Below are 15,655 nucleotides of genomic sequence, written 5' to 3' on the forward strand. Positions count from 1 at the left end.
GGAGCTACTTCTCCAACCCGGACCTTCTGATTCCGAATTCTTCCATGCTGCTCCATTGGAAAAGGAGGCTGTGGGGTCACCCCCAGACAGGCCAGGGAGGAGGGGTTTACCGCCGGGTGCCCACACTCAATGACATCCTGGAGAAAGTTCCAAAGCTCTGCAAGAACAGACCATGGAGTGCTAAGCCAAGCTTGGACCACTTCTCTAAGACACTTAGATCTTAGGACTGTTTTTTTTTCCTTTTTTTAAATTAAAGTATAATTTTAAAGTATAACTAATTTACAATGTTGTATTAGTTTCAAGTGTACAGCAAAGTGATTCAGATATGTATGTATACACACACATGTATATATATTCAGGCTCTTTTCCCTTATAGGTTATTACAAGATATTGAGTAGAGTTCCCTGTGCTCTGCAGTAGGTCTTTGTTGGTTATCTATTTTATATATATTAGTGTGTATATGTTAATCCCAAACTCCTAATTTATCTCCCCCCTTATCTCCTTTGGTAACCAGAAGTTTGCTTTCAATGTCTGTGAGTCTATTCCTATTCTGTAAATAAGTTCATTTGTATCAATTTTTAGATTCCACATATAAGTGATATCACATGGTATTTGTCTTTCTCTCTCTGACTTACTTCACTTAATATGATAATCTCTAGGTCCATCCATGTTGCTGCAAATTGCATTATTTCAGTCTTTTTTTATGACAGAGTAATAGCCCGTTGTATGTATATACCACATCTTTATCCATTCCTCTGTTGATGGACATTTAGATTGCTTCCATGTCTTGGCCATGAAAAGATGCTCAATATCATTAATTATCAGAGAAATGCAAATCGAAACTACAATGAGGTACCACCTCACATGGATCAGAATGGCCATCATCAAAAAGTCTACAAAATAAGAAATGCTGGAGAGGGTGTGGAGAAAAAGGGACCTTCGTACACTGTTGGTGGGAATGTAAATTGGTGCAGCCACTATGGAGAACATTATGGAGGTTCCTTAAAAAACTAAAACTAGAACTACCATATCATCCTACAATCCCACTCCTGGGCATATATATACCCTGAGAAAACCATAATTCAAAAAGAGTCATGTACCACAATGTTCATTGCAGCACTATTTACAATAGCCAGGACATGGAAGCAACCTAAGTGTCCATCAACAGAGGAGTGGATAAAGATCTTAGGACTTATTAGAACATTAATGCAGGAACATTTCCCCAGGGCTTTCTTTATATCTGGCATTCAAAGAGTTTATAACCTAAAAGCAGACAGTGGGCAGCATCCCTGGCCTTGAAAATAATTTATCAAATGTAAAACTCTCTTTCTGGGTATGAAGTTTTCCTGAGTCTACCCTAAGCACTAGGAAGACTCTAATGAGATGTAATCACAATTACACATTTTCTCCTCCAACAAATTCATCCTCCCTCCTCAAGTCATTATGAGATTCCTAACCCCCGTCTGTGAGGTCCTCTTCAAAGAGCTTATTTTCTCTCACTCTACCTGGAAGAATTACCTCAATTCACCATAGATGTATTTTACTTTGAAAATATTCATTTTCATTCTTGTAATGAATGAAATGTAATGAATATTCTTTCTAGACTTTTTTTCCAGTGTTTTCAAGTTTGACATGTTGTTATTCACCAACATAATCAGTCTTTTTTTAAAATTCTTTTTCAAATTCTTTTCCCTTTAGGTTGTTACATAATATTGAGCAGAGTTTCCTGTGCTATATGGTAGGTCCTTGTTGGTTATCCATTTTAAATATAGCAGTGTGTACATGTCAATCCCAAACTCCCTAATCTTTCCAGATATTTCTAACAGAGAGCTGCCTGAAGCCCCGTGTGTGTGGTGCAGTGAGACTGCAGGAATTCCAGCGGTATTGTCTACATTCAGAGCTTGAAATTCAGCTCCGGGGGTGTGGGTGGAGAACAGCAAGCATTGTTTGCTAAACCCCATGCTCTTAAGACTGCTGGCTTGTACTGCCCTGCTCTGTGTGACTTTCCCGTGGGTGGGTCCCTGGCTGAGGACCTGTCCTTTTGTCCTCTTGTTTTAAGAATATCCCCTTTTTGGAGGACAGAAATTTTCCCTCCTTTCCTCTTTCTGATTCGTTGTGTTTTTTTTTAACTTCTGCATTTATAACTGGCGACGCCCCCCTCCCCATACACACAGCCCCTTTTGAAGATAGCATAGTAAGATAACAGGGCTGCTTCCTGAACCAGGTCCAGGACAAGCACAAACTCAGAACAAGGGCAGCCTTCACCCGTGAAACAGTATACCAGCGAAACCCAGAATCCGAGTTTCACTTGCTCTTAGTTACCCAGAAAAATTCCTGTGAGGAAACAAAATAAATGAAACCCTGTGAGGCCTTCCTTCCTTTTAAACTGGTCCAGGGCCATGGTGCTAGGTGACCCCTTACTTTTAAAGTTTCTAACTGGCTCTATTTCTAGTGTTTCCATTAGTTCAAAGATAATATGCCAATAGGAATAAATATATTGAAATAAAAAATTGCTTAAAGGATAATTCACGTTTCCACTTCACTGTGCTGAATCCAAAACGCAGACTCCCGAATCAATAATTTGGCTACAGCCACTGTCAGTTTCAGTTAGCACTTCAGCATCATGTAAGACAGAAAGGAACCTTGGGGAAGTGGCAGTAGTCCAGTCCATAAACAAGACCAAAACTATTACTTGATTTTGTGAAGTGATCTTAAGAATTCGTATGGTGGTGGTAGAAGGCATATTCATCTTTTCAGGTTACTCAATGTATCCTTTGCAACAGCTAGGAGGCTGTTACTACAGCTTAGTGGATGGAGGGAGGGGCTCTGGAGTCAGACAGCTCTCAACGTAGATATACCGCCATTTGTGTGTCTTCCATGAAAACTTGGACCAGCTCTGTGTCTTGGTGAAAGCTATTCTGAGACTTAGTGTCTTCTCTGCAAAGTGGGGATAACAATCATAATAACTACTTCTAAAGATTGTTTTAAGAATTCAATGTTTAACAATGTGTATGTACTGTTCTTAGTGAAAAGCAGGGCACAAAGTACGCTTTCAATAAATGGTACAGTTACCAAGAATATGTTCCTATTTAAATATTATACAGTCAAAGTCATTCTCCCTGCCGTCTTCCATCCTTTCAGTGGGTTGTCGGATTATCTTTTCATCGTAAGTAAATAGTATAGTGCAGTGGTTCAGAGCCGCCCAGGGCTGTGGAGATTGTCTGGTTGGGGACCTCATTTGGGAACCAAGAACAAAGGTCTTTGGAAACAACATACAATTGATATTCAAAAGAGACTCAGTTTAAAATCACTCACAAAACATTTTATTTGTCTTCAGAAAATAATCTTAATGACACGAATGGTCAATCTTGCTTGTCATCTGATTTTTAGATCATCTATTAAGTTTGTAAAAACAGATTTTCAAAATCACAACATCTTCCACTGTATTTATTTCCATTTTAAAGCAAAGTTCTTTTCTGGCAGGGTGGAGTTTCTGTTTCTTCCCATTGGATCCTTCCCAACTGAGAAATGTAACGATGTGTGGATTTGAGACACTTATCAATTCTTCTCAGGGAAAAAGTTTACGTCAATGACTATAAACCAGACAGACCTGGTTTCCAAGGTCTTCCTTGGAAGCAGGGAAACCTTGGACAAATGACTGCATCTCTCTAAACCTGTATCCTTTCACTTCAGTTGGGTTGATGCTGGGAATTCCCTGGGGGTCCAGTGGTTAGGATTCCAAGCTTCCACTGCAGGGGGCACAGGTTCAGATCCCGCCAGCCACGCGATGTGCCCAAAAAACAAACAAACAACAGCAACACAACAAAGACGGGGTGATGCCGCATCTACATATAAAAAGCATTTGGAATAGTGCCCGACATGTAGTAAGCGCTCTGTAAATGCTGCCTATTATGACTGTTCTAGTCAAGCCTGATTTCTTAGCACACGAAGTATGTACCTTGATTTTAGGACCAACCATTCTGATTCGCGATCTGTATGACTCTGCCTGGAAACAGAGTAGTGACCCCCTTGGTTCATTTTACAACGTGGTTCCAGTTACCTTGTTGAGCAAGAAGCCTGGGGGGTGGAAATTGTGACTTCTCACCTGTCATACTTCTTGAGCATCCCTGGCTTGGAAGCTGGTTAGAGTCTCAGAAAGAAAAAGAATTTATTAAATCAAATACTGTGGCCAGATGAAACAACATATCCCTTGCTAATTAGAGGAGTAGCTAGTACTGAGGCAGGCATCTCTTTTATTCCCCTTGGCTTATGGCCCAATTAACAATTAACAGTGACTGATGTTCTAACAGGGGAGCTTTCTGTCTGCATGGCTGGGTTTTCTCAGGAAGAGTTAGAAATAAGATACTTGACAGAGTTTAGTCAGGAAAGAACAATTAAAAACTACAAGAAACCATCCGTATTATTCATGGATAAAATATACCTGCAAAAACTTTCGCTGATTTTATTTATTAAAAACGAACTTTTCCTAATTTTAGAAAGTTATGACTAGAAGGTATTTTTTTCCCCGTGCTTAAAATTCTTAAACACCTATCTCTCTAGTTAATATTTATAAGTTAAGGGAATCACTTTTCTGGAGGACAGATCCCCATATAGAAAAGATTCCAAGTTGAAGAATGAAAGCCCATTGATGTTTCCCCAAAAAAGAGGAGTTTTCCCTTTCTCACTGGGTGCCTGTCGTAATATGCAGAGACAGGGCTTCTCAACTCACTGACTTCTGAGAATCAACGATGATTAGAATTGGACACCAGGGTAACTCCAAAGCAAGGAAATGCAGTAATTTTGAGGTAATGACACAAATATAAGTGAGCTTTGCTTGAAAAACATGAATCCACATCCAGACCTTATTTCTGGTTTTGCTGTTGGTTGATGGATGGCTGGAGACTCGACCGGGTCGAGTTGTGATGATGGTTTTCAATGCTCTCTAATTCTGTCATATCTCCTTCCCAGTGCCCCGAAGTATCCTTTGTTATGTCCATCAAACTGCCTCTCAGAAAGGTCTCAGATGTCTGTTATCACTCTTCATGTGATTAAACCAATGTATGTCCTCTCTCATGGACACATATATTTTAGCCTAAATAATTATAGCCGTTAATGAACAAGCACTGAGCTAAGCATTTTACAGATATTATTTAATCCTCACGATCATTCTGGGAGGTAGATAAAATTATTACCTTATTTTATCAATTGGCAAATTTCCGCTTAGGGAAGATAATTAAGTTGCCCAGGGTCCCACAGCTAAAAGCAGTCTGGCTTCAGAGCCAGAGCTCTGAACTAACTATATTGATCTAAAAAGCCAAATCATTTGAGTGGCAGGCACCCGAGTAGGTGAAGAGTATTCTGCAAGCCTCCCTGCAGGCTGAAGACCTGAGCTTTGCCACACACCTGTCACAGCACTCACCCCCTATGTAGGAAGGGTCATTCTAATCACTGAACTCAGGTGGTCATTACAGCTCTACCGCCTGTGACCCTGTAACTTCTTCCAAGAAGAGAAGCACAGAAGTATATGGCTGTTATGAGAGAGAGAAAAGCATGAAGGGAGAACAGTAAAGTATCTAGAATCTCATCTGCACTTTGTCACGGCAGACTCCCTTCTACAGCCTATGTTTCTCTTTTACCAGGTTGATTAAAGACCGAAGAGCTCCCATGGCATCACATCAGGTTTGGGGAGGATAAATAAGGACATTTACCACATCCCAAACACCAGAAAACATGTGGAATCCCTTTTAAGGTGGAAAGCCTCTGCATAGGGTGAACACAAGTAAATGCCTCTTTACCCAACTTCAGAATTCACTGAAATCCAAGACCATTCAGGCAAGCAATAGAAATAGGTTTGTCCGATTTTTTTTTTTTGAGCTGCAGGATTTTTTTTTAACATTTTCCTCTTTTTGAAATTTAATTTAATTTTACATTAGAGTATATTTGATTTACAATGTTGTGTTAGTTTCAGGTGTACAGCTAAGTGATTCAGTTATTCATATACATGTATCTATTCTTTTTCAGATTCTTTTCCATATAGGTTATTACAGAGTATTGAGTAGAGCTCCCTCTGCTATACTGTAGGTCCTTGCTGGTTATCTATTTCATATATAGTAGTGTGTATATGTTAATCCCAAACTCCTAATTTATCCCCTCCCACCACGTTCCTCTTTGGTAACCATAAGTTTGTTATGTGTGTCCGATTTTTTTTTTTTTTTTCGGTACGCGGGCCTCTCACTGCTGTGGCCTCTCCCGTTGCGGAGCACAGGCTCCGGATGCACAGGCTCAGCAGCCATGGCTCACGGGCCCAGCCGCTCCGTGGCATGTGGGATCTTCCCGGACCGGGGCACGAACCCGTGTCCCCTGCATCGGCAGGCGGACTCTCAACCACTGCGCCGCAGGGAAGCCCTCAAGGGGAATTATTGACCAATCATGTTTGTATCTCAATAAATTACATGAATGACACATTTAGTGAATAACCCCTGGGGTGACTGACGTCTGTCTCTCATAGGGAATTCGTCTACAAAGCACAGCTAAGCACAGCTAAGAATGTGGAAGAGACTGGGAGTCGGTTCCCAGTCCTCTGAAGAATCTCCTTGCCTCTTAGAGAGTCACAATAGCTTCCCAAAACCACGAACAAACACAAAACTCAAGGGACTTCCCTGGAAGTCCAGTGGTTAAGACTTTGCCTTCCAATGTAGGGGGTGTGGGTTTGATCCCTGGTCGGGGAGCTAAGATCCCACATGTGGCCAAAAAACCAAACTATAAAAAACAACAACAACAAAAAAACAGAAGCAATATTGTAACAAATTCAATAAAGACTTTAAGAATGGTCCACATCAAAAAAATAAAAATAAACAAGAACAAAACTCAATTGCTCTCTTCAGAACTCTGAACATCCTTCTTTCACAGTAATCGGAACATGGACTCTGGAGAAACCCAACACAATCCTGTGGACCGTGACATTACTTGCTTCGGAGCAAAGGGCTATGAGATCCCTGGAGGTCCCTGCCGGGTCTGTGCTCAGCTGACCATCGGGACCCAACGGCTGAGGCCTCTTCCTCACTCTCCTCCCCAGATTTGAGGTCCTCATCTACTGCGTGAAAGAGCGGTTTGGGCCTCAAAGCCACCCTTCTGCCCCCGCCCAGTTGTTCTTCTTGGGTCCTATTTCTTTGATAGCCCAAGTGGGCTGGCTTCCCTCCTCTGTGTAAGTTCTTCATAGGGATTATTTCTTGTGTCCGTCGTCCTTCCTGAAGCGACCCCGTTGGAGAGTGTGTGTTGAACATGATGGAGGGGACTTCTGCGTCACTGCCGTCGTGATCTGGGAAAGGATGATCGAAGGAGGAAAGAAGAGGACTTAAGATCAGAGAGTGGAGACTTCATATCCAGGCGAGAGAACTCAGAGGGAAGCAGAGTCCTCCTGCTGTTCCAGCTCCTACACTCATTCACCTTTCTCATCAGCATGGTTTTCCCTTTCCGAGGTTGCTACCCCAAGGTGGGGTGGAGTAGAAGCTATAGACGCGGTGTGAGAAATAAACAGGAATGCACAGAAACCTGCGCGTCCGGCTAGTCTCTCCCAGGGAACTGAGGGAGTGTTTCTCACAAAATCAGATCCATTAGCCATAAAGCACAAAAAGGTGCTTTGTGTTGTCAAAGACCAACGCTAAACTGAAGGTTCCAAGGTACTATGATATGAAAAGGGTGGATTTTATCTAGGTTTGTTTGTGGTTTTTTGGTTTGTTTTGGTTTTTTCATTTTTTAACTCTTGTTTTTTAATCAGTGGCTACCAGAAATCATTAAATCTGAGTTTCATCCTTTTGACCTTGAAATAGCTAATCTTAGAGAGACAGGGATGGGAGAGGACCACAGCAGAGTCACGAGTAGCAAAACAGCCGTGATGCCTTCCTTTCAGAGGACGTGAGGCGTGGACAGGGTGCGTCTGGCCCACGACGGCAACGAGAAGGATGGGAACGTCCACTTACTGAGAACTTACTCTGTGCTGTCACGGTGCTGATCTCTTTACATGTTATGCCATTTAATCCTCACAGCAGCACTCTGAGAGGAGGAAAATTGTGAGCCTCACCTCACAGGTGGGGAGGCTGAGGTTTTTAAGAGGTTAAGTGACTTTCAGTACCACACAGTGAGAATGGGGCTGCAGTTTGAGCAGAGCCTGTCTGAGAAGCTGGCATCTGCTCCTCCCCAGGCTGTCCCTGTCTCCTTTATAAAAGCTGTGTGTGGGTCAGGACAGCTCCGTCAAGAGTGCAGGGCAGCCATTGGGTACCTATGTCATGTCCCCTCCAGATACCTAAACCACGTCCGGGACGTTGTCTTTCCCTCCTTCACTGTGCACATGCCTTCTAGGGAGGATTTTTCAGAAATCTCATTTCTTCTCATTTCTTCAAGTTCTCACCTTATACATTTATTTTCCCATTTAAATATTCTCCTGAAAACTTAGGTATTTTAAGACATCTATATTTAAATCTGAAATAGGGCTCTTTCTCCCACTCTCTACTTCCTTCTAAAAAACAAAACAAAAACTTCACAGCTAGAACTAATATGTACACAGGTTTATACTTGACAAAATGTGTTTGGAATGTGGGACATCAGAAAAACTTCAAATATCCTGTTCAATACTATTTTTCCAAAAATGTGACCAACTTGTCCTGAGAAGGTTGTCTGGAAGTTGAGGAGGGGGCGGGAGGTGGGAGGAGGGGAATCAGCTGCTTTGAATTTCAAAAAAAGTGAGTTAAAATATTTGGCCATTTTTTCAGGACCTCCCTTTAATTTGTGCTTTACGATCTGGTCTGGAACCAGAGTTCCTCTTGATGCTTTGGCGCTTGAAACACTAACTAAGAAAACAACAGCTGATCCTTCTTCCCCCAAGAGCCGTTCCTTCCTCTGTCTCCCCTCAGCCCCCCTCCTGGTTTCCAACCATCCTTCTGAGCTATGGCCCCCCTCAGAGGACAGATTCCAGCTGCATCTCCTGACCACCTTCTGGTTACTGAAAAGTGGGGTCCTAGAACTAGGGAGAGGCTTGGGCAGGTGACTTGCAAGCTTCCACTCAACTTAAGTCACTAGATCCATCCAAAACGGGAAGAAGGAGTTGCTTGGAAAGTGGAAGGCGGAAGGGGGAAGGGTGGGGACTCTCCTATCCTCCTCCAGGTTGGCGCCAGGCAGTGCAGTTCCAGGGAGAGATCAATGGAAACCTTTGCAGCAAAATCTGAGTGCCTGTTCCTCTACCTTCCGCCTGGCTGAGAGCTCTAACCTCTGGACATGGGCACCGGGGGGTGGGTGAAGGAGAGACAGGGAAAGGGTTTCTGCTCAGGGCAGGGCTGAGCCTAACCCACACCTGATATAACAAAGGCTGTTTAGAGACCCAGACCTTGCCCTCCGCATGGTCTTGTTCTGTTTCGTTTTAACTGTGGTAAAATACATAAAACATAACATTTAGCATTTAATGAATTTGAAGTGTACAGTTCTGTGGCATTAGATACATTCACATAGTAGGGCAACCATCACCACACTCCACCCACAGAAGTCGCTCACCTTCCCCAGTGCTCCTGGGTTCTAGGAGGGTTGTCCAGGCAGGACATCTCTACTTACAACACCAAGGGAGCCCCAAAGGCAAAGGAGCTTGGAGGAGTGTGTGGAGCCTGCAATCCAGCAGGGAGCACCCAGACATCTAGAGAAGGGGTGTCCTAACACGGGAGGACAAGGTGAGAGCGAAGAGGGACAGCGCTCTGCACGTCACAGCCTGGTTAGCTGCGGGGGACATCAGGGCGCTGCCTGATGGATGCTACACCTCCCTCTACGTCCTCCCCTAGAGCCCCTCCAGCTATTCCCTGACCTTGTCCTGGTGCGTAAAGGCTTCAGGTTTGGAGAGAAGGTGGATGCAAATAATTGTGCCCAGATACCCACGGAGGACTATCTCAGTCTAATCCTGATTATTATTATAATTCTTTAAAACTTAAGAATAACTGATAAAACAAGTCTCACTTTTCCTTCACAGATTTCTAGGTTACCCACTGTTTCTCCTCACCTAATGAAATTTAGAACCAGTTGAGCACATTTGAAAGAAAAAAAAATTCATTGGGACTAAGATTTCATAACTCATGTAGAACTGACATTTCTTTCTTTCTTTTTTTTTTTCCAGTACGCGGGCCTCTCACTGTTGTGGCCTCTCCCGTTGTGGAGCACAGGCTCCGGACGCGCAGGCTCCGCGGCATGTGGGATCTTCCCGGACCAGGGCACGAACCCGTGACCCCTGTGTCGGCAGGCAGACTCTCAACCACTGCACCACCAGGGAAGCCCAGAACTGACATTTCTAAAGTACCATCTTCTTTTCAAGAACACCCCTATCTACCCAAGTCAAGTCTTCTTCGATACCCCTCACTAGTAATAAAATCAATAACGGCTAATATTTCTTGCCCACTTACTTGGTTGCAGGCACTGTTCTAAGAGTCTTACCTGCACCAAATGGCTTCACTCAGGGCAACACTTTTGTATGTGGGAGGTACCAACATTCTCCTCTTTACAGAGAGGAAATGAAGCATGGAAAAGGAGAGTTTTATGCTGTCTTCATATAAGTCCTATATATGTTTTCCTAGGATCTTATGATTTTTATTGAAAGCGTGAGTGAGATGCGTTTTAGGGCATCTATTGAAAGGATGCTTTGACCTATTAATCTGGCGAATAATGTAAATGCATTTTCCAAATGTTAAACAACCCCACCTCTGGGATAAGTCCTACTTTGTAAGGTGTAGTATTCTTTTACTATCCCGTTGCATGTTATTTATAACGTGCTTGTACATTAGTGCTCAGCTGAGGCTGCTGTGTGGTTATTTTTTGCTACCGTAGCTTGTGATATTGACATTCATCTCAAGAAGTGACTGTGAGGCTTTCGTGTTCTCTATCACTCAAGCAACATAAATAGCACCAGCTGCTTGTACCAGGAAGAGTTTTAAAAATTAATCTATTATACACCCTATGCTTGCTGTTCTTTTGTTTTGTTTGCTTCTGTTTGTATTATAGTTCTTTTTAACATAAAATAATACTACTTAGAAGAGTGTGACGTAGGAATAGGTGACTAGATCGATGAAACAGAATTAAGTGTCCGAACTCTCTAGTTTAGGGGTAAATGACTAGCACAACAAAAGTGGAAAAGAAGGTGCTGGTGCAGGAGCATGGCCATTTGAAAACAATTTGAAATGTGTCTCTGTCTTAACCTACACAAAGATAAATATCCTTATTATCAAAATAACTATTAGCCATTTGGCTTGAAATTGAAAAAATTAAACTATGAAAGTTCTAGATTTTAAATTACTTGGTGAATCATTTTTCTAATGTTTCTGTGGAAGATTGAGTCGATTTGGTGAATCAGAATGCAAACATTTGAAGACAAGTATATCTAAAAACTAAATGATAAATGTGAAACTTTAGGAACAATTATTGGCAGCAAATATGAAACAATGGGTGATATTCGTATTATACGGTGTTCTTCAAATTCGTTTTAAGGAAAAAAAGGCAGAAAAAATGGGCAACGGCAGAAACAAAAACTTCCTCGAAAGAAATATAGTTGCCTCTAAAAATATGAAAAGATGTTCAACCTCACTGAAAATCAAAAAGACTCAGATGAGAATTAACTGTGGTATATAGATTTTATCCTGTCATATAGTAGACTACTCAAACGTTAACTCAAAATAGCCCAGTGATGCTGAAAACGTTCAGAAATCACCTTTCTCACACTATTGATCTGAAGGTAAATTTAAATACACGTAATTTTTTATCTAAAAATTTTGCTTCTAGGAATATATACTAAGGGAGTAATTGGTTATTTGAGCAAACATCAATCACAAGTAATCCAAAGAAATTATTAGATATCTTTGCTTATATTCATTAAATATTGGAAGCATCTTAAATATTTGTTAATAAGGATTTTGCTAAATAAGCTAGGGGGCTTTCATATAATTGACTATTATTAAGTCATGAAATGATTACTAGGTTCATATCTATTGATACTAAAATATGTCCACAACATATGGTTGAGTGAACTAGACAATTTATAAATATTGAAAAACAATGACTGTATTATGAGTTTATGTATAATACCTTGCTGTGTGTTTGTGATTTTTTTTTTGTTGTTTGTATCAGGTCCAGGTAGGGTAGAGATCAGGGTGATATAGATAGAATTATAGAAGGATGCTTACCAAAATGTTCTATAGTGATTATCTTGGGTGTTGGAGTTTCGAGTGCTTTAAAATTTTTTTTTATGCTTTTCTCCACTGGCTGACTTTGATTTTATATCAAGCATGATTTTATATCAGAAAAAAATAAAGTTTCATTGTAAGGAATAATTATATTCCCTCTTCAAAGATTTAATTCTCAAATCCTATGTGTTTAGTTTATTCAAATTTCCAATGTGATTCCAAGTCTTAAAAATGTAGGAATATTAAACTAGAGAACATGGCATATCATATATATTGTACGCCACTTTATGCTAATAGAAAATCATTTTATATACACGTTTAAAAATTAATAGCTTTTATGAGCACAATAGCCAGTTTCAATAACTCTAAGAATTCTATTTAAGTAATAGGTATTAAATGGGAAACATCCAATCAGTAAATTTGGTGAAGTTATTTTAGTAAAATTTAGCCAACTTTGGAGAATTCTGCTAATTTATAAAACGCAGGAGAATCCCACCACTTCAAAGAAGTGCCCGTTTTATGTTTCCCTAAGACAGGGGTCAGCAATTGATGACCCCCAGGTGTACCCCTCTGATGCATCTTTTGGTGTGGCCCCTGAGCTAAGAATGGTTGTTACACTTTTAAATGGCGGAAAAAATATTTTTTAAAGAATATTTCCTGTTAAGTAAAAATTATATGAATTTCAAATTTCAGTGTTCATCACTATAGTTCTGAATTCAACTAATAAAATACCTGTGTTCTCCTTTTCTTGTCATATATGTACTTACATAATATTCTTGATTTTGCCTTTTGGCCCACAAGCCTGAAACAGTTTACCATCTGAACCTTTCCAGAAAAGAGAAGCAGCCAGGGATGCAGGTTACCTGTGAATTCAGCCACCCTCACATCTCTGCCTGCTGGCTGAGGATGGCTATAAGGAAAGGAGAGGTAGCGGACATTTTTGGTACCAGCCTGTGGGTAACAAGGAGAAATAAAAAGCAGAGTTAGCCACGCAACTGACAGCTTCACACGACAAAGTGAGAGATACAGACCCACTCTGGAGCATCGTGTTTGGATCACTGCCTTTCAGTTACTTCAGTTTAAGGAAAACAAAACGTCTCCGCCTTCAGTATATGTCCTTTCCCTCTCATGATAAAATAGACCATGATAAACCTCTCAAAGTTTCTCCTGCAGCCCCACTGACATTAGGGTAGAGATTAGGGGCTACTTCAGACCCAACCTCCATTCAGAGTCCCAGTAAGATTGCTTGGATATGGCCTCAGATGGAGCAGTTCAGATGCACAGTGGTTGCCATGAAGATAGGGTCCAAGAGACGTGGGGAGAACAAATTCCTCCCTGTATCTCCCTGGGGGAGGAGTAAGCTTCCTAGAGCCAGGGTCCCCATCCACGGACGGTCCCCTGGAACGTCCAGTCCCTGGCCACCGTGGGAGCTAGTCTAGCCTCACAGCCCAGGGAGTGTGTTCCAGTCACTGACCCATCCTGGAGGGCAGTCTGCTGCCACATACCCCGTGGACCGATGCTTTGGGCTCCAAAGGGCCCAGGCCCAGAGAAGGGGGTGTCTGGTGTCCTGTACCCCCTTAGTTTTGTCTTTTTCTGTCAACGAGGTAGTGGTTTTGTTTGTTTGTTTAAATACTGAGGTAGTCACCTGACAAGGCCCTGCTCCGGGCCGGCCCAGCTCAGGTGAGTCAGTGTCACCGCCTTACCGGCTTTCCCCAGGGCAGGCTGTGACCTTTCCTCACGCTCTCCCTGAAGGTGTTCTGGCGGCGGATCAGAATTTCTTTCGCCTGCTTCTCACTCGTTTGGGGTTTGAGGTTGTATTTGTTGTAGGACAGGGTCTGTAGAAAGAAGGGGATGTCAAACATGTACAGACATCTCAGCACAACTTCCAGCCTCAGGAGACCATGGAAAAACCAAGAACAAAGACTAGTAGAGCGAGCAGGTGGTGCTCAGGTCCTCTGAGCATTTGCCTCAATTACACAGGCACAAGCTGTGGCCCCGGAGGAAAGGTCTGTGCTCGGGGCTAGCCCATCAGGACCAAGCTGCGGTGGGAGCCTTGCCTCTGGCTCACAGGCTAGTGCCCCGCAGCTGCGCTGTCCCCCTGTGACGCTCCCACAGTGATCACCCCCGAGGTACCCACAGACTTCGGTGCCCCCCCAGCCAACACACACTCTCTTTCCCAGGTCACGTTTGTTATGCTAGGCCAGCGGTTACTGAGTGTTTAGGGATCAGGGGAATTTAAAAACGATTTTGGCAATTTCTAGATGGTTGCTATTTTAAAATGTTGCCAATCAAAGATACGCACAAAAAAATCAGCCCATTAGTATCACCATCATCAGTTCAAAAAGGAAAAAGTCTTTTAACCAAAGTAGTAGGACGGGCATGATCTTCGATACAGAACAGTTTTTCAAATTGAATCAGTTTAGTTTTATGAAAAATGTCTTCCTTATCTTCACAGAGTTCAGTGAAAATTTGTCTTGAACCACAGACCAGCATGGTCCTCAGATGTTTACGAAGTGCTTAACGGGAATCTCTTTCACCCAAACTAGAGGACTACAGATGTCACCTTTTGTGACAAGCCTCAAAACTGTAGACTTCCCACTAGCAACAAAGCAGACAGACAGTTGTCCTGGATTGCACCTTTGGTTTTTCCTTCAAGAGAGCAAGAGGACCATGGCAGAGGAGAGGAGCCATATGAACTACGTAAAGACAGGATGATAAGGCTTCCCTGGTGGCGCAGTGGTTGAGAGTCCGCCTGCCGATGCAGGGGACGTGGGTTCGTGCCCCGGTCCGGGAAGATCCCACATGCCGCGGAGCGGCTGGGCCCGTGAGCCATGGCCGCTGAACCTGCGCGTCCGGAGCCTGTGCTCCGCAACGGGAGAGGCCACAACAGTGAGAGGCCCGCGTACCGCAAAAAAAAAAAAAGACAGGCTGATAACCAACCAGGACCTACTGTGTAGCACAGGGAACTCTGTTCAATACTCTGTAATAACCTAAGTGGGAAGAGAATTTGAGAAAGAATAGATATATTGTATATGTATAACTGAATCACTTTGCTGTACACTTTTGTCAATCAACAACACTGTTAATCAACTATACTCCAATATAAAATAAAATTTTTTTTAAAATATGAAAAATAAAGGAGGCTTTAAGGAAACAAAACGTGGCTAATCCGAATTGTAATGTGCTGTAAGAATAAGCTATACACTGATTTTGAAGACATTAATTTAAAAGAAAAGAGTATAAAATATCTCATTGGTAATTTTTAAAACTTATGATGTGTTGAAATAATATTTTTGATATAGTGGTTTAAATAAAATATATAATAAAATTTTTTTTTAAAGGTTAGGATGAGAAAGGAAAGACAGAAAGGGTAGGACTGGTGAGTCTCATTCTCCCAAGTAATAAAAGAGGAAGCAAAAGCCAGCTCAGGGGTGGAGTCCCCCTCTGTTTAC

General features: G+C 42.1%; 1 protein-coding gene across 1 annotated transcript in view; it reads right to left on the minus strand.

Moving 5' to 3' along the window:
• Positions 1–6,328: 6,328 nt before the first annotated feature.
• The window catches only part of SLC9A4 (solute carrier family 9 member A4), a 58,438-nt gene continuing 49,111 nt past the window's right edge, over positions 6,329–15,655 (minus strand). Inside the window, exons 10-12 of the mRNA XM_022599249.2 lie at positions 13,907–14,038; positions 13,067–13,154; positions 6,329–7,318 (exon numbers count right to left, since the gene is read on the minus strand). Coding sequence (XP_022454957.2) covers positions 6,963–7,318; positions 13,067–13,154; positions 13,907–14,038 — 576 coding nt within the window. The 3' untranslated portion in view covers positions 6,329–6,962. The remainder of the gene's footprint in view (positions 7,319–13,066; positions 13,155–13,906; positions 14,039–15,655) is intronic.

Source organism: Delphinapterus leucas, chromosome 13 (assembly GCF_059928025.1).
Source record: "Delphinapterus leucas isolate spDelLeu-1000000601 "Yukka" chromosome 13, BTC_Dleu_Yukka2, whole genome shotgun sequence".
Classification (NCBI taxonomy): Eukaryota; Metazoa; Chordata; class Mammalia; order Artiodactyla; family Monodontidae; genus Delphinapterus; species Delphinapterus leucas.